Here is a 20,067-nt window from a genome sequence, read left to right as displayed (position 1 = left end):
ATTCCCTATATAGTGCACTACTATAGACCAGAGCCCTATTCCCTATATAGTGCACTACTATAGACCAGAGCCCTATTCCCTATATAGTGCACTACTATAGACCAGAGCCCCATTCCCTATATAGTACACTACTATAGACCAGGGCCCTATTCCCTATATAGTGCACTACTATAGACCAGAGCCCTATTCCCTATATAGTGCACTACTATAGACCAGAGCCCCATTCCCTATATAGTACACTACTATAGACCAGAGCCCTATTCCCTATATAGTGCACTACTATAGACCAGAGCCCCATTCCCTATATAGTACACTACTATAGACCAGAGCCCTATTCCCTATATAGTACACTACTATAGACCAGAGCCCTATTCCCTATATAGTGCACTACTATAGACCAGAGCCCTATTCCCTATATAGTGCACTACTATAGACCAGAGCCCCATTCCCTATATAGTGCACTACTATAGACCAGGGCCCTATTCCCTATATAGTGCACTACTATAGACCAGGGCCCATAGGTTCAACAGATAGATGATATATGATATAGTCTACAACACATAGATGATATATAATATAGGGATTGCTTGATTGTTTGATTGATTGGCCATGCGCTTGGGAGTTGGAGGGTTAGAGGAATTTGTGGTTATGAGGAAAAGGAGAGGGGTCTAGTTTATCATAGAAATAGATTAGGGTTAGAATCAAAAACCAGCCGTGCTGAGGACCTTGTGGCCCTGAGGGAAAGGAGAGGGATTGACAGTAGAAACAGATTAAAGCCAGTACGTACAGTGCAGTGAGCTCCAACAGCATTGGGACAGTGACACATGATTTGTTGCTTTGGCTCTGTACGTACTTTGGATTTTAAATGACATAATGACTATGAGTGCAGCTCTACGAGTGCAGCTCTACGAGTGCAGCTCTACGAGTGCAGCTCTACGAGTGCAGCTCTACGAGTGCAGCTCTACGAGTGCAGCTCTACGAGTGCAGACTGTCAGTGTATGTTCCTCCACGTCGGGTGAACCGTTTATAAATTACATCACTTTTTGTGCATCGTGCCCCCATTCTAGGAGACCCAAAATTAACTAAATGAATGTGTATTAAAGTAGCCTAAAGTTTAGTATTCCTAGCATGCAATGACGACATCAAGCTTGTGACTCTACACATCTGTTGGGTGCATTTGCTGTTTGTTTTGGTTGTGTTTCTGATTATTTTGTGCCCAGTAGAAATAAATGGTAAATAGCGTATTGTGTCATTTTGGAGTCCCTTTTTATTGTAGACGAGAATAGAAAAGTAAAGGGGAAAGTCAGTTGTACAGCTGAAAACATTCAAACTGAAGCTGACAATCTGCACTTTAACCTCATAGTCATTGTGTCATTGCAAATCCAAAGGGCTGGAGTACAGAGCCAAAACAACAACAACGATGGTCACAGTCCCAATGCTGTTGGAGCTCACTATAGATTACTGCTAGCAGTTCATAATGCCCTAGGCCTCGGGCTCTGGCAGCTTTCTGAATGGCACCAAAATAAGTAAATCGTATTTCTCTGTGTTCTATACCCACCTCTGGCTGTGTGGGAGAAAGGAGAGAGTGGGGGGAGGGGGGGGGGGGTAAAAGATAGAGAGGTAGGGAGGGTGAAAGAGAATGCGATAGGGCGGGAGAGAGAAATTATTATTTAAAAAAATGTATTTCACCTTTATTTAATCAGGTAGGCAAGTTGAGAACAAGTTCTCATTTACAATTGCGACCTGGCCAAGATAAAGCAAAGCAGTTTGACACAGACAACAACACAGAGTTACACATGGAATAAACAAACATACAGTCAATAATACAGTAGAAAAAGTCTATATACATTCTGTGGAAATTAGGTAAGATCAGGGAGTTACATAGGTCATGGTGGCAAAGTAATTACAATATAGCAATTAAACACTGGAATGGTAGATGTGCAGAAGATGAATGTGCAAGTAGAGATACTGCGGTGCAAAGGAGCAAGATAAATAAATACAGTATGGGGATAAGGTAGTTAGATAGATGGGCTATTTACAGATGGGCTATGTACAGGTGCAGTGATCTGTGAGCTGCTCTGACAGCTGGTGCTTAAAGCTAGTGAGCGAGATATGAGTCTCCAGCTTCAGGGATTTTTGCAGTTTGTTCCAGTCATTGGCAGCAGAGAACTGGAAGGAAAGGCGGCCAAAGGAGGAATTGGCTTTGGGGGTGACCATTGAGATATACCTGCTGGAGCGTGTGCTACGGGTGGGTGTTGCTATGGTGACCAGTGAGCTGAGATAAGGTGGGGCTTTACCTAGCAGAGACTTGTCGGTGACTTGGAGCCAGTGGGTTTGGTGACGACTATGAAGCGATGGCCAGCCAACGAGAGCATACAGGTCACAGTGGTGGGTGGTATATGGGGCTTTGGTGATGAAATGGATGGCACTGTGATAGACTGCATCCAATTTGTTGAGTAGAGTGTTGGAAGCTATTTTATAAATGACATCACCAAAGTCGAGGATCGGTAGGATGGTCAGTTTTACGAGGGTATGTTTGGCAGCATGAATGAAGGAGGCTTTGTTGCGATATAGGAAGCTGATTCCAGATTTAATTTTGGATTGGAGATGCTTAATGTGAGTCTGGAAGGAGAGTTTACAGTCTAACCAGACACCTAGGTATTTGTAGTTGTCCACATATTCACAAGTCAGAACCGTCCGCAGTAGTGATGCTGGATGGGCGGGCAGGTGCGGACAGTGATCGGTTGTAGAGCATGCATTTAGTTTGACTTGCATTTAAGAGCAGTTGGAGGCCACGGAAGGAGAGTTGTATGTCATTGAAGCTCGTCTGGAGGTTAGTTAACACAGTGTCCAAAGAAGGGCCAGAGGTATTACAGAATGGTGTCGTCTGCGTAGTGGTGGATCAAAGAATCACCCGCAGCAAGAACGACATCATTGATGTACACAGAGAAAAGAGTCGGCCTGAGAATTGAACCCTGTGGCATCCCCATAGAGACTGCCCCCGGTCCGGACAACAGGCCCTCCGATTTGACACACTGAACTCTATCAGAGAAGTAGTTGGTGAACCAGGCGAGGCAGTCATTTGAGAAACCAAGACTCTTGAGTCGGATTGTGATAATAATGTGATGATTGACAGAGTCGAAAGCCTTGGCAAGGTCGATGAATACGGCTGCACAGTACTGTCTCTTATCGATGCCGGTTATGATATCGTTTAGGACCTTGAGCGTGGCTGAGGTGCACCCATGACCAGCTCTGAAACCAGATTGCATAGTGGAGAAGGTACGGTGGGATTCAAAGTGGTCGGTGATCTGTTTGTTAACTTGGCTTTCGAAGACCTTAGAAAGGCAGGGTAGGACAGATATAGATCTGTAGCAGTTTGGGTCTAGAGTGTCTCCCCCTTTGAAGAGGGGGATGACCGCGGCAGCTTTCCAACCTTTGGGAATCTCAGACGATGTGAAAGAGACGTTGAACAATCTAGTAATAGGGGTTGCAACAATTTCGGCAGATCATTTTAAAAAGAGAGGGTCCAGATTGTCTAGCCCAGCTGATTTGTAGTGGTTCACATATTGCAGCTCTTTAAGAACATCGGCTATCTGGATATGGGTGAAGGAGAAATGGGGGAGGTTTGGGCACGTTGCTGTGGGGGGTGCAGTGCTGTTGACCGGGGTAGGGGTAGCCAGGTGGAAAGCATGGCCAGCCGTAGCAAAATGCTTATCATCCCCATACAGTATTTATTTATTTATCTTGCTCCTTTACACCCCAGTATCTCTACTTGCACATTCATCTTCTGCACATCCATCACTCCACTGTTTAATTGCCATATTGTAATTATTTTGTCACAATGACCTATTTATTGCCTTACCTCCCTTATCTCACCTCATTTGCACACACTGTAAACAGACTTTTCTATTGTGTTATTGACTGTATGTTTGTTTTACTCCATGTGTACTTTAACTATTTGCACATCGTTACAACACTGTATATACAGTATACAGTGGGGCAAAAAAATGTATTTAGTCAGCCACCAATTGTGCAAGTTCTCCCACTTAAAAAGATGAGAGAGGCCTGTAATTTTCATCATAGGTACACTTCAACTATGACAGACTACACCTATACCCACCCCTCCCCTCCCCCTCCCATCACTACACCTATACCCACCCCTCACCCTCACCCTCCCATCACTACACCTCCTACCACCCCTCACCCTCCCATCACTACACCTATACCCACACCTCCCCCTCCCATCACTACACCTATACCCACCCCTCACCCTCACCTCACTACACCTATAACCACCCCTCCCCCTCACCACACCTATACCCACCCTCACCCTCCCCCTCCCATCACTACACCTATACCCACCCCTCACCCTCCCATCACGACACCTATCCCCACCCCTCACCCCCCATCACTACACCTATCCCCACCCTTCACCCTCCCATCACTACACCTATCCCCACCCCTCACCCTCCCATCACTACACCTATACCCACCCCTCACCCTCCCATCACTACACCTATACCCACCCCTCCCCCTCCCATCACTACACCTATAAACATCCCTCACCCTCCCATCACTACACCTATAACCACCCCCACCCTCACCCTCCCATCACTACACCTATACCCACCCCTCACCCTCCCATCACTACACCTATACCCACCCCTCACCCTCACCCTCCCATCACTACACCTATACCCATCCCTCACCCTCCCATCACTACACCTATAACCACCCCTCACCCTCCCCCTCACATCACTACACCTATACCCACCCCTCACCCTCCCATCACTACACCTATACCCACCCCTCCCCCTCCCATCACTACACCTATAAACATCCCTCACCCTCCCATCACTACACCTATAACCACCCCTCACCCTCACCCTCCCATCACTACACCTATACCCACCCCTCACCCTCCCATCACTACACCTATACCCACCCCTCACCCTCCCATCACTACACCTATACCCACCCCTCATCCTCCCATCACTACACCTATACCCACCCCTCACCCCTCCCCCTCCCATAACTAAACCTATACCCACCCCTCACCCTCCCATCACTACACCTATAACCACCCCTCACCCTCCCATCACTACACCTATAACCACCCCTCCCCCTCCCATCACTACACCTATACCCTCCCCTCCCCCTCACCCTCCCATCACTATACCTATCCCCACCCCTCACCCTCCCATCACTACACCTACACCCACCCTCACCCTCACCCTGCCATCACTACACCTATACCCACCCCTCACCCTCCCATCACTACACCTATACCCACCCCTCCCCCTCCCATCACTACACCTATACCCACCCCTCACCCTCCCATCACTACACCTATAACCACCCCTCACCCTCCCATCACTACACCTACACCCACCACTCACTCTCCCATCACTATACCTATACCCACCCCTCACCCTCCCATCACTACACCTATAACCACCCCTCACCCTCCCATCACTACACCTACACCCACCCCTCACCCTCCCATCACTATACCTATACCCACCCCTCACCCTCACCCTCACCCTCCCATCACTACACCTATACCCACCCCTCACCCTCCCATCACTACACCTATACCCACCCCTCACCCTCCCATCACTACACCTATAACCACCCCTCACCCTCCCATCACTACACCTACACCCACCCCTCACCCTCCCATCACCTATAACCACCCCTCACCCTCCCATCACTACACCTATACCCACCCCTCCCCCTCCCATCACTATACCCACTCCTCACCCCTCACCCTCCCATCACTACACCTACACCCACCCCTCACCCTCCCATCACCTATAACCACCCCTCACCCTCCCATCACTACACCTATACCCACCCCTCCCCCTCCCATCACTATACCCACTCCTCACCCCTCACCCTCCCATCACTACACCTATACCCTTCCCTCCCCCTCACCCTCCCATCACTACACCTATACCCACCCCTCACCCTCCCATCACTACACCTACACCCACCCCTCACCCCTCCCCCTCCCATCACTACACCTATACCCACCCCTCACCCTCCCATCACTACACCTATACCCACCCATCACCCTCCCATCACTTCACCTATACCCACCCCTCACCCTCCCATCACTTCACCTATACCCACCCCTCACCCCCCCATCACTTCACCTATACCCACCCCTCACCCTCCCATCACTACACCTACACCCACCCCTCACCCTCCCATCACTACACCTACACCCACCCCTCACCCTCCCATCACTTCACCTATACCCACCCCTCACCCTCCCATCACTACACCTATACCCTCCCCTCCCCCTCACCCTCCCATCACTACACCTATACTTACCCCTCACCCCTCCCCCTCCCATAACTAAACCTATACCCACCCCTCACCCTCCCATCACTACACCTATACCCTCCCCTCCCCCTCCCCCTCCCATCACTACACCTATACTTACCCCTCACCCCTCCCCCTCCCATAACTAAACCTATACCCACCCCTCACCCTCCCATCACTACACCTATAACCACCCCTCACCCTCCCATCACTACACCTATACCCACCCCTCCACCTCCCATCACTACACCTATACCCTCCCCTCCCCCTCCCATCACTACACCTATACCCACCCCTCACCCTCCCATCACTACACCTATAACCACCCCTCACCCTCCCATCACTACACCTACACCCACCACTCACTCTCCCATCACTATACCTATACCCACCCCTCACCCTCCCATCACTACACCTATACCCACCCATCACTTCACCTATACCCACCCCTCACCCTCCCATCACTTCACCTATACCCACCCCTCACCCTCCCATCACTTCACCTATACCCACCCCTCACCCCCCATCACTTCACCTATACCCACCCCTCACCCTCCCATCACTACACCTACCCCTCACCCTCCCATCACTTCACCTATACCCACCCCTCACCCTCCCATCACTACACCTATACCCTCCCCTCCCCCTCACCCTCCCATCACTACACCTATACCCACCCCTCCCCCTCCCATCACTACACCTATAACCACCCCTCACCCTCCCATCACTACACCTATACCCACCCCTCCACCTCCCATCACTACACCTATACCCTCCCCTCCCCCTCACCCTCCCATCACTACACCTATCCCCACCCCTCACCCTCCCATCACTACACCTACACCCACCCTCCCCCTCCCCCTCCCATCACTACACCTACACCCACCCCTCACCCTCCCATCACTATACCTATACCCACCCCTCACCCTCACCCTCACCCTCCCATCACTACACCTATCCCCACCCCTCACCCTCCCATCACTACACCTACACCCACCCTCCCCCTCCCCCTCCCATCACTACACCTACACCCACCCCTCACCCTCCCATCACTACACCTATACCCACCCCTCACCCTCCCATCACTACACCTATAACCACCCCTCACCCTCCCATCACTACACCTACACCCACCCCTCACCCTCCCATCACTACACCTATACCCACCCCTCCCCCTCCCATCACTATACCCACTCCTCACCCCTCACCCTCCCATCACTACACCTATACCCTTCCCTCCCCCTCACCCTCCCATCACTACACCTACACCCACCCCTCACCCCCCCATCACTACACCTACACCCACACCCACCCCTCCCCCTCCCATCACTACACCTATACCCACCCCTCCCATCACAATACCCACTCCTCACCCCTCACCCTCCCATCACTACACCTATACCCTTCCCTCCCCCTCACCCTCCCATCACTACACCTACACCCACCCCTCACCCCCCCATCACTACACCTACACCCACCCCTCCCCCTCCCATCACTACACCTACACCCACCCCTCACCCTCCCATCACCTATACCCACTCCTCACCCCTCACCCTCCCATCACTACAACTATACCCACCCTCACCCTCCCATCACTATACCCACCCCTCACCCTCTCATCACTACACCTATACCCTCCCCTCACCCTCTCTCTCTCTCTCTCTCTCTCTCTCCAGGAGGGCCAGGCAGTGGTAAGGGAACCCAGAGTCTGAAGATAGCAGCGTGCTATGGGTTCCAGTATGTCTCTGTAGGAGAGCTGCTCAGGAAGAAGATGATTCACAATGCCACCAGCAACAGGAAGTGGAGTCTCATCGCCAAGATCATCACCAATGGGGAGCTGGCACCTCAGGTATGCTTGTCTCACCCTATTCCCTAATCCCTATTCCCTAATCCCTAATCCCTATTCCCTGTTTAGTACATAGATAGTCACCCACAGGGAGTTGGATGTAGTCCCTACATAGTGTATCCTGGTCCCTGTATAGTGTATCCTGGTCCCTGTATAGTGTATCCTGGTCCCTGTATAGTGTATCCTGGTCCCTGTATAGTGTGTCCTGGTCCCTGTATAGTGTATCCTGGTCCCTGTATAATGTATCCAGTCCCCTGGTCCCTGTATAGTGTATCCTGGTCCCTGTATAGTGTATCCTGGTCCCTGTATAGTGTATCCAGTCCCCTGGTCCCTGTATAGTGTATCCTGGTCCCTGTATCGTGTATCCTGGTCCCTGTATAGTGTATCCTGGTCCCTGTATAGTGTATCCTGATCCCTGTATAGTGTATCCTGGTCCCTGTATAGTGTATCCTGGTCCCTGTATAGTGTATCCTGGTCCCTGTATAGTGTATCCTGGTCCCTGTATAGTGTATCCAGTCCCCTGGTCCCTGTATAGTGTATCCTGGTCCCTGTATAGTGTATCCTGGTCCCTGTATAGTGTTTCTTGGTCCCTGTATAGTGTATCCTGGTCCCTGTATAGTGTATCCTGGTCCCTGTATAGTGTATCCTGGTCCCTGTATAGTGTATCCTGGTCCCTGTATAGTGTGTCCTGGTCCCTGTATAATGTATTGAGTCCCCTGGTCCCTGTATAGTGTATCCTGGTCCCTGTATCGTGTATCCTGGTCCCTGTATAGTGTATCCTGGTCCCTGTATAGTGTATCCTGGTCCCTGTATAGTGTATCCTGGTCCCTGTATAGTGTGTCCTGGTCCCTGTATAGTGTGTCCTGGTCCCTGTATAGTGTATCCTGGTCCCTGTATAGTGTATCCAGTCCCCTGGTCCCTGTATAGTGTGTCCTGGTCCCTGTATAGTGTATCCTGGTCCCTGTATAGTGTATCCAGGTCCCTGTATAGTGTATCCTGGTCCCTGTATAGTGTATCCTGTTCCCTGTATAGTGTATCCTGGTCCCTGTATAGTGTATCCTGGTCCCTGTATAGTGTATCCTGGTCCCTGTATAGTGTATCCAGTCCCCTGGTCCCTGTATAGTGTGTCCTGGTCCCTGTATAGTGTATCCTGGTCCCTGTATAGTGTATCCAGGTCCCTGTATAGTGTATCCTGGTCCCTGTATAGTGTATCCTGGTCCCTGTATAGTGTATCCAGTCCCCTGGTCCCTGTATAGTGTGTCCTGGTCCCTGTATAGTGTATCCTGGTCCCTGTATAGTGTATCCAGGTCCCTGTATAGTGTATCCTGGTCCCTGTATAGTGTATCCTGTTCCCTGTATAGTGTATCCTGGTCCCTGTATAGTGTATCCTGGTCCCTGTATAGTGTATCCTGGTCCCTGTATAGTGTATCCAGTCCCCTGGTCCCTGTATAGTGTGTCCTGGTCCCTGTATAGTGTATCCTGGTCCCTGTATAGTGTATCCAGGTCCCTGTATAGTGTATCCTGGTCCCTGTATAGTGTATCCTGTTCCCTGTATAGTGTATCCTGGTCCCTGTATAGTGTATCCTGGTCCCTGTATAGTGTATCCAGTCCCCTGGTCCCTGTATAGTGTATCCTGGTCCCTGTATAGTGTATCCTGGTCCCTGTATATTGTATCCTGGTCCCTGTATAGTGTATCCTGGTCCCTGTATAGTGTATCCTGGTCCCTGTATAGTGTATCCTGGTCCCTGTATAGTGTATCCAGTCCCCTGGTCCCTGTATAGTGTATTCTGGTCCCTGTATAGTGTATCCTGGTCCCTGTATAGTGTATCCTGGTCCCTGTATAGTGTATCCTGGTCCCTGTATAGTGTATCCAGTCCCCTGGTCCCTGTATAGTGTATCCTGGTCCCTGTATAGTGTATCCTGGTCCCTGTATAGTGTATCCTGGTCCCTGTATAGTGTATCCTGGTCCCTGTATAGTGTATCCAGTCCCCTGGTCCCTGTATAGTGTATCCTGGTCCCTGTATCGTGTATCCTGGTCCCTGTATAGTGTATCCTGGTCCCTGTATAGTGTATCCTGATCCCTGTATAGTGTATCCTGGTCCCTGTATAGTGTATCCTGGTCCCTGTATAGTGCATCCTGTCCCCTGGTCCCTGTATAGTGTATCCTGGTCCCTGTATAGTGTATCCTGGTCCCTGTATAGTGTATACTGGTCCCTGTATAATGTATCCAGTCCCCTGGTCCCTGTATAGTGTATCATGGTCCCTGTATAGTGTATCCTGGTCCCTGTATAGTGTATCCTGATCCCTGTATAGTGTATCCGGGTCCCTGTATAGTGTATCCTGGTCCCTGTATAGTGTACCCTGGTCCCTGTATAGTGTATCCTGGTCCCTGTATAGTGTATCCTGGTCCCTGTATAGTGTATCCTGGTCCCTGTATAGTGTATCCTGGTCCCTGTATAATGTATCCAGTCCCCTGGTCCCTGTATAGTGTATCCAGTCCCCTGGTCCCTGTATAATGTATCCAGTCCCCTGGTCCCTGTATAGTGTATCCAGTCCCCTGGTCCCTGTATAATGTATCCAGTCCCCTGGTCCCTGTATAATGTATCCAGTCCCCTGGTCCCTGTATAGTGCAATACATATGAGCTGTACCTGCACCTGGGGTTACTACAGAGAGGATTGGGAAGAGGATGAGGAAGATGATGAAGATGACGATAAGGTCAAATAAGGGTGTAGTGGAGTTCGTCCAATGAACCATGCAGGTTGGATGAGTCACTTCTAAGACCTGCCTTGGGACCTGTCTTTAGCTCGATGGGCTAAAATTGTCTTGATGGGCTAATAGTATCATGATGGGGTAACATTATCTTGACGGGCTAACATTATCTTGATGGGCTAACATTGTCTTGATGGGCTAACATTGTGACGGGCTAACATTATTTTGACAGGCTAACATTATCGTGGCGGGCTAACATTACCTTGGCGGACTAACATTATCTTGGCGGACTAACATTATCGTGACGGGCTAACATTATCGTTGCGGGCTAACATTATCTTGACGGGCTAACATTATCTTGACGGGCTAACATTATCTTGACGGGCTAACATTATCTTGACGGGCTAACATTATCTTGACGGGCTAACATTATCTTGACGGGCTAACATTAGCTTGACTGGCTAACATTATCTTGACGGGCTAACATTATCTTGACAGGGCAACATTACCGTAACGGGCTAACATTACCGTAACGGGCTAGCATTATCGTGACGGGCTAACATTATCGTGATGGGCTAACATTATCGTGACGGGCTAACATTATCGTGACGGGCTGACATTATCTTGACGGGCTGACATTATCTTGGCGGGCTGACATTATCATGACGGGCTAACATTATCGTGACGGGCTAACATTATTGTGAGGGGCTGACATTATCATGACGGGCTAACATTATCTTGACGGGCTAACATTATCGTGACGGGCTAACATTATTGTGACGTGCTGACATTATCTTGACGGGCTAACATTATCATGAAGAGCTAACATTATCGTGACGGGCTAACATTATTGTGACGGGCTAACATTACCGTAACGGGCTAACATTATCGTGACGGGCTAACATTATCGTGACGGGCTAACATTATCTTGACGGGCTGCAGGGTAGCCTAGTATTTAGAGCGTTGGACTAGTAACCTAAAGGTTGCTGCATCGAATCCCCTGAGCTGACAAGGTATAAATCTGTCAATCTGCCCCTGAACAAGGCAGTTAACCCACTGTTCCCCGGTAGGCCGTCATTGGAAATAAGAATTAATAAATACATATTAAATAAATACATTATCTTGATGGGAGGGATTATTCTATTCTCGCATCTCATTACCAACGTCCTGGTTGTCTGCCAGCCATGACTCAGCTGTCAGCTGCTTGAAAAGGCACCCTATTCCCTATATAGCGCACTACTTTGTTCACTACCCTATGGACCCTGGACCCATAGTAGTGCACTGTATAGGGAATAGGGTACTATTTGGGACGCAAGGCTGGGTCCTGTGTGGCCCACTGTGTCTTTATGAGCAACAAACACCCCATCTCCTCGTCCTCACTTAGCTGATAGAACCACGACCTGTTCTGTCCATTTAACTGATTAAGGCTGGTGGACAGTGTGTGTGTGTGTGTGTGCGTGTGTGTGCGTGTGTGTGTGTGTGTGTGTGTGTGTGTGTGTGTGTGTGTGTGTGTGTGTGTGTGTGTGTGTGTGTGTGTGTGTGTGTGTGTGTGTGTGTGTGTGTGTGTGTGTGTGTGTGTTTGCCAAATCAAATCATATTTTTATTCATCACCTGCTTCATAAACAACAGGTATAGACTAACAGTGAAATGCTTGCTTATGGGGCCCTTCACAATGTGGACAACAATAGATTAATAATAACACAAGGAATAAATACACAATGATTAAACTATAACTTGTCTATATATATACGGGTCACCAGGACCAAGTCGATGTGCAGGGGTACGAGGTAATTGACATAGATATATAGAGGTTAACTATTTACCTAACTATTCATCAGTGTTATGGCTTGGGGGTAGAAGCTGTTCAGGGTTATTTTTTAGATTAGATTGTTACTCATGTCCCGTATTTAAACTAAATCATGCATTTTCCCTGTTGATTTGAGCAAACTGTGCAGTAACATCCTAGCTCCTCTAGCCATGGGAGAACATGTCATGCTAAAACTAAACTGTTAGTCTCTGGATCAGCATCAACACACAGGGCAGCATCAACACACAGGGCAGCATCAACACACAGGGCAGCATCAACACACAGGGCAGCATCAACACACAGGGCAGTGGAAAACTAAACTGTTAGTCTCTGGATCAGCATCTTCACTGTACTACAGTGTTTTTTTTCCTGTTGGTTGTAGACTTCTGTTTTGATACTAGCTCTATTTCCTTACAGGAGACCACCATCACTGAGATTAAACAGAAGATCATGAAGATTCCAGACGCTAGCGGGATCGTGATTGATGGGTTCCCTCGTGACGTGGGACAGGCACTTTCTTTTGAGGACCAGGTGAGAAATAGACCTGTGGTATTGCTATATTACTGTATACTACTATTTTTTTAAATTTATTTTACCTTTATTTAACTAGGCAAGTCAGTTAAGAACAAATTCTTATTTTCAATGACGGCCTAGGAACAAGAACAGTGGGTACCTTGTCAGCTCGGGGATTTGTACTTGCAACCTTCCGGTTACTAGTTTAACGCTCTAACCACTAGGCTACCCTGCCGCCCCTACTATACCACTGTAATATATTGCTATATTGCTATATTACTGCATACTACTATACCACTGTAATATATTGCTATATTACTGTATACTACTATACCACTGTAATATATTGCTATATTACTGCATACTACTATACCACTGTAATATATTACTCTATTACTGTAAACTACTATACCACTGTAATATATTGCTATATTACTGTATACTACTATACCACTGTAATATATTGCTATATTACTGCATACTACTATACCACTGTAATATATTACTCTATTACTGTAAACTACTATACCACTGTAATATATTGCTATATTACTGCATACTACTATACCACTGTAATATATTGCTATATTACTGCATACCACTATACCACTGTAATATATTGCTATATTACTGCATACTACTATACCACTGTAATATATATAGCTATACCTGACGGGTGTGGTTGGTTGAACATGACCACGTCTTCCCACACAGACAGCGTTCACACTTTATCTGGATAGTCCTACATAGAGGATCTACTGATAGTCATTCTATCAACAGACAGAGTTCACACTTTATCTGGATAGTCCTACATAGAGGATCTACCGATAGTCATTCTATCAACAAAGTGTCTGTTGATTAGCAAATGTTTGCTAAAGCCCAGGTTCGGTTTGCTCCTAGCTGGACTCCCGTAACGGAAATATTACTGTTTTGCCCCTCATGAGACGCTTTAGCAACAACAACAGCCTCAAAATTCCTCAAAATAGTCGTAATTAATTTAGACCTTTTTGCAGAGAAGGTCTTAGTGTGCAATTTTACATCTAAGATGTTTGGTGCAGTATTTCTCAAATAAAAAAAATCTGCTTGAACACTAGTTGTCTAGCCCAAAACGAGTTCCCATTCCTACTAGAAGTAGTACCGTTGACCAATCATCGCCGAAGGGGAGTAGACGATGATAGACGAAGGGGAGTAGACGATGATAGACGAAGGGGAGTAGACGATGATAGACGAAGGGGAGTAGACGATGATAGACGAAGGGGAGTAGACGATGATAGACGAAGGGGAGTAGACGATGATAGACGAAGGGGAGTAGACGATGATAGACGAAGGGGAGTAGACGATGATAGACGAAGGGGAGTAGACGATGATAGACGAAGGGGAGTAGACGATGATAGACGAAGGGGAGTAGACGATGATAGACGAAGGGGAGTAGACGATGATAGACGAAGGGGAGTAGACGATGATAGACGAAGGGGAGTAGACGATGATAGACGAAGGGGAGTAGACGATGATAGACGAAGGGGAGTAGACGATGATAGACGAAGGGGAGTAGACGATGATAGACGAAGGGGAGTAGACGATGATAGACGAAGGGGAGTAGACGATGATAGACGAAGGGGAGTAGACGATGATAGACGAAGGGGAGTAGACGATGATAGACGAAGGGGAGTAGACGATGATAGACGAAGGGGAGTAGACGATGATAGACGAAGGGGAGTAGACGATGATAGACGAAGGGGAGTAGACGATGATAGACGAAGGGGAGTAGACGATGATAGACGAAGGGGAGTAGACGATGATAGACGAAGGGGAGTAGACGATGATAGACGAAGGGGAGTAGACGATGATAGACGAAGGGGAGTAGACGATGATAGACGAAGGGGAGTAGACGATGATAGACGAAGGGGAGTAGACGATGATAGACGAAGGGGAGTAGACGATGATAGACGAAGGGGAGTAGACGATGATAGACGAAGGGGAGTAGACGATGATAGACGAAGGGGAGTAGACGATGATAGACGAAGGGGAGTAGACGATGATAGACGAAGGGGAGTAGACGATGATAGACGAAGGGGAGTAGACGATGATAGACGAAGGGGAGTAGACGATGATAGACGAAGGGGAGTAGACGATGATAGACGAAGGGGAGTAGACGATGATAGACGAAGGGGAGTAGACGATGATAGACGAAGGGGAGTAGACGATGATAGACGAAGGGGAGTAGACGATGATAGACGAAGGGGAGTAGACTACTGAACTTCGAACTGCCTCAAGATGTTGCGTGTAGATCCTCTGTTCTCCAGGTCGTTGCTGTAAATGAGAATGTGTTCTCAGTCAACTTACCTGGTAAAATAAAAATAAATTAAAACAGGCAACAACAACAAAAAACCTGCCGAACACCAAAATGTCGTCATAATACATGCGCAAAATGTTTTGACGCAACAGACTTTAGGTCAGGGTTAGAATAAGGGTTAGGAGTAGGGTTAGAATAAGGGTTTTAGGTTAGGGTTAGAATAAGGGTTTTAGGTTAGGGTTAGAATAAGGGTTAGGTTAGGGTTAGAATAAGGGTTAGGTTAGGGTTAGAATAAGGGTTTTAGGTTAGGGTTAGAATAAGGGTTTTAGGTTAGGGTTAGAATAAGGGTAGAGCTTAAGGTTAGGGTCAGAATAAGGGTAGAGCTTAAGGTTAGGGTCAGAATAAGGGCAGAGCTTAAGGTTAGGGTTAGAATAAGGGTAGAGTTTTAGGTTAGGGTTAGAATAAGGGTAGGGTTTAGGTTAGGGTCAGAATAAGGGTAGACCTTAAGGTTAGGTGGGGTGGTTAATTTCTTTACTATCAAATGAGGAGAGACAAACTTATCACACAAGTCAGAGTTATACTTAAACTAAATCTTTAACTTATTAATAAGGGAGCAGGTCAATACAACGCACACATATAAAGGGAATCGATTGAGTGCTCTACGATAATGATGGCTGGTCGTGGCTGGTCGACGACTCACGGTCAAAAGGTTCGTTGAGAGCCCCGAGACAAAAGTACGAAGGTCTTTTATAGCCACGATACACCCCTTTCAGTCTACATGATGAACAACAGATGTATGGAATGGGTCACAAGGTTAAGATTTGTATGAAAGATGCCTATAATACATAGCAGACAGCATCTGCTGTGTCAACAGTTTTCATTGTGTAGAGACCAGTGTCTGGTCCTCTGACTCCAAACTGGAACCATCTCTTCCCGGTACGGTATAGAACAGAAACATTAACTCATGTGCTCTGGAATGCTCTTTCGGGTTTTATCACCCGAAATACATCATAAATCTCCTCTGTCAGTGTTATCTCTGAGTCCTCTATTCTGTTGCATAACACAACCATTTGATGCAATAAAAGTATTAAAACATAATTGTGCAATTTTTCCACCATAATCCCCCATTTTGAGAATCCTCTTAAACTTAAAAGAAAATTACAGGATTTAAGAACATTCATTCACGTGTAGAAAATGCACACATTCTACATAAAACCACTAAGCACAAAAGCAAAAACTCATTGCTTGTGTTGCTGCCCGTGACCGGTTGCCATAGCACTGGCTCAGCCTCCTCCCCAGAAACTTCTCACGGTGTCCCATTTCAAACCTCCAACTCATTTTCTAAGCATTCTAGCAATTTGTCTGTGGAGGTTATGATACACAGTCGCCTGTACGAACCCATGAAGAAGAACAGAAAATGCATACAGTTTATGAGATTCATAGACAGTGAAAAGCACATATTTAATACATAACTCAGTGCATGCAACAATGGAGTTTAATAAAATAATATTTAGTTATCTATCACATTCCAATGGATCAGCATGGCGGGAATAACTATTTCCATCCCAGAAACTAAAATCAGCATATCTTGTTAGACAAATCCAGGTAGTGACTCCTAGGTAAAGTACATTTTATTCCATTGGTGTCTATTGAACGTGACCCAAGACAGGAATCATGATTCCACTATTTATAAGATAACGACTACAGATCAAATAGATTAGGATCAGAATGTACATTTATATTAACATACAGTATAATAATTATCCCATAATTCTACCATTAACTTTTTTTTATCACAATTAATAATACAGACCAGTATCTCAATGCTTTCTTAATCTAAATTACTATAATTATAATTACTATAATAACTATAACCTGATACCCCAAAAGTCTAAAACAATTTTGGGCACAGTTGATCAACCCCCTCCTTCAGGCATTGATTCTTCTGGCGTCCTTTTCGTCTTCTTCAGATAGCTTTACAGTTCAAAGTGGACGGCCCATGATAATGTCCCAATTTCAATGTTTCACCTGAGCCGCCATCACCTTTTACTACCCATTATGTCTTGTCCATTCGACAACCAGTATACCAGCAACATAAGAGAAGGTTAGAACAGATCTCTCCCCATGCTCCCTCCACGTGGACTCCTCTCACACCCCTGAGAAAAGACACGAGAGAAAAGCAGTCGATAGCTCTGATTGGACGCTGCATACAGGCTGCTGGCTCAGGACTCAGGTCTCGATAGCTCTGATTGGACGCTGCATACAGGCTGCTGGCTAAGGACTCAGGTCTCGATAGCTCTGATTGGACGCTGCATACAGGCTGCTGGCTAAGGACTCAGGTCTCGATAGCTCTGATTGGACGCTGCATACAGGCTGCTGGCTCAGGACTCAGGTCTCGATAGCTCTGATTGGACGCTGCATACAGGCTGCTGGCTAAGGACTCAGGTCTCGATAGCTCTGATTGGACGCTGCATACAGGCTGCTGGCTAAGGACTCAGGTCTCGATCGCTCTGATTGGACGCTGCATACAGGCTGCTGGCTCAGGACTCAGGTCTCGATAGCTCTGATTGGACGCTGCATACAGGCTGCTGGCTAAGGACTCAGGTCTCGATAGCTCTGATTGGACGCTGCATACAGGCTGCTGGCTCAGGACTCAGGTCTCGATAGCTCTGATTGGACGCTGCATACAGGCTGCTGGCTAAGGACTCAGGTCTCGATAGCTCTGATTGGACGCTGCATACAGGCTGCTGGCTAAGGACTCAGGTCTCGATAGCTCTGATTGGACGCTGCATACAGGCTGCTGGCTCAGGACTCAGGTCTCGATAGCTCTGATTGGACGCTGCATACAGGCTGCTGGCTCAGGACTCAGGTCTCGATCGCTCTGATTGGACGCTGCATACAGGCTGCTGGCTCAGGACTCAGGTCTCGATCGCTCTGATTGGACGCTGCATACAGGCTGCTGGCTCAGGACTCAGGTCTCGATCGCTCTGATTGGACGCTGCATACAGGCTGCTGGCTCAGGACTCAGGTCTCGATAGCTCTGATTGGACGCTGCATACAGGCTGCTGGCTAAGGACTCAGGTCTCGATAGCTCTGATTGGACGCTGCATACAGGCTGCTGGCTAAGGACTCAGGTCTCTGGTAGAAGTGGTGCAGACAGGGCCAAATTGAACGCTTTTGACGCTCTTCTTCAGCCAGTTAGAGGGGGGTTTTGAGGTACACATACTGTTCGGTCCAATGATCTCTTCCATGCATTAAGAGACCGACTGACGTTACCTTTCATCATAACCTCAAGAGAGGACAGATCAGAACAACACTTTAGTTCAGTTCATTAACTATATGATGAATTATTACTTTTACCAATTATTCTTAATACAAATGTCTAAACATATGTCAAAGAGAATAACAACACATTCAATTGAAAACTATTCTTTCAAATTGGCTTAAATCCCCATCCAGTCAACTCCATCACAGAGCCACAGGATCAAGGAGTTAGACCTGTAACCCATCGGGAACAGAACAGAACAAACAACACAACAATACACTTCTTCACATATCACTCCATACACTCCTACACATCACTCAAGGTGTGTAGACTTCAATCCAAAACCTCAGAGGACTGTTCCCCCCCCCATTTTGACGCATAAACATTTTAAATAAAAAGCACTACAGGTCAAAAAATAAAACAACATTTCAAAGAACAAAATAAAATCACTACTCTTAAGAACTCCATAAAGAAAAATAATTGTATCTATATGACCTTTAAATCAGTATTACAAATGACCATAAATTCATTATCCAAATGGCTTCCCAATGAGGGTGATCAAACCACACTGGAAAGTCAGGACAGAGGTCATAGAAACCCTTCAAAGAAGTGTTTCTTACTATATGAGACAAATTAATGAAAAACAGTCAAACATTTCATACATGTCGTATCCCAGGTTCCCAGAGCATTCCTTTATCAAAATAATTCACGTGTTTAATTAAAACTCAGAAAATAAAAACTTCCCGTAATATTCCATGTGTGTGTGTGGGCCCCTTTAAGATACCGTGGCACTAAGACAAATGGAAAACTCACTAAACCCAAAGGAAATAGAACACACAAATCAAACACAGTATTTTAAAAACAAAATAGACATAAGTGTGTTGTGTTGTGGGTATTTGCAAACCTTAAGGTAAAAACAAAACAAAAAAAATTGCCAGGCCTCATTTAATTTGGTAGTTTACGGCCTTAATCTCACTCACTCTCCCCAAGATTATAGCCCCAGGAAACACTTCAAAGAGAGACAATGAAACCCCAATTTTCCTGGAAAAAAAACACAAAACACCCCGTTAGCATTCATTAAACTACACCAATACAGCAAACTAAAAGTTTTAACTACAAACAAAACCTGATAACAATGATAAAACCAACTTAATTTAGCATGCGCTACCCTTAGACACAATTATTCGGGTATCGTTACTTGACCAAAGTCCAACAAATATAAGGGTAGGTCTTAAGGTTAGGGTAGGTGGATAGTTAGTGGAAATGTTGTTGACAGTTATTGAACATGACCAATCATGTACTT

The 20,067-nt window shown here is 46.8% G+C and overlaps 1 protein-coding gene across 1 annotated transcript in view; it reads left to right on the top strand.

The window, feature by feature from the left end:
• The window catches only part of ak5 (adenylate kinase 5), a 163,652-nt gene that overhangs the window by 15,843 nt on the left and 127,742 nt on the right, over window positions 1-20,067 (top strand). Inside the window, exons 4-5 of the mRNA XM_036966543.2 lie at window positions 8,007-8,179; window positions 13,111-13,224. Coding sequence (XP_036822438.2) covers window positions 8,007-8,179; window positions 13,111-13,224 — 287 coding nt within the window. The remainder of the gene's footprint in view (window positions 1-8,006; window positions 8,180-13,110; window positions 13,225-20,067) is intronic.

This window comes from Oncorhynchus mykiss, chromosome 28 (assembly GCF_057628025.1).
Source record: "Oncorhynchus mykiss isolate SJ-2025 chromosome 28, ASM5762802v1, whole genome shotgun sequence".
NCBI classification, from domain to species: domain Eukaryota; kingdom Metazoa; phylum Chordata; class Actinopteri; order Salmoniformes; family Salmonidae; genus Oncorhynchus; species Oncorhynchus mykiss.
Note: the sequence above shows the minus strand (reverse complement) of the source record. Positions and strands in the feature narration are given on the sequence as shown.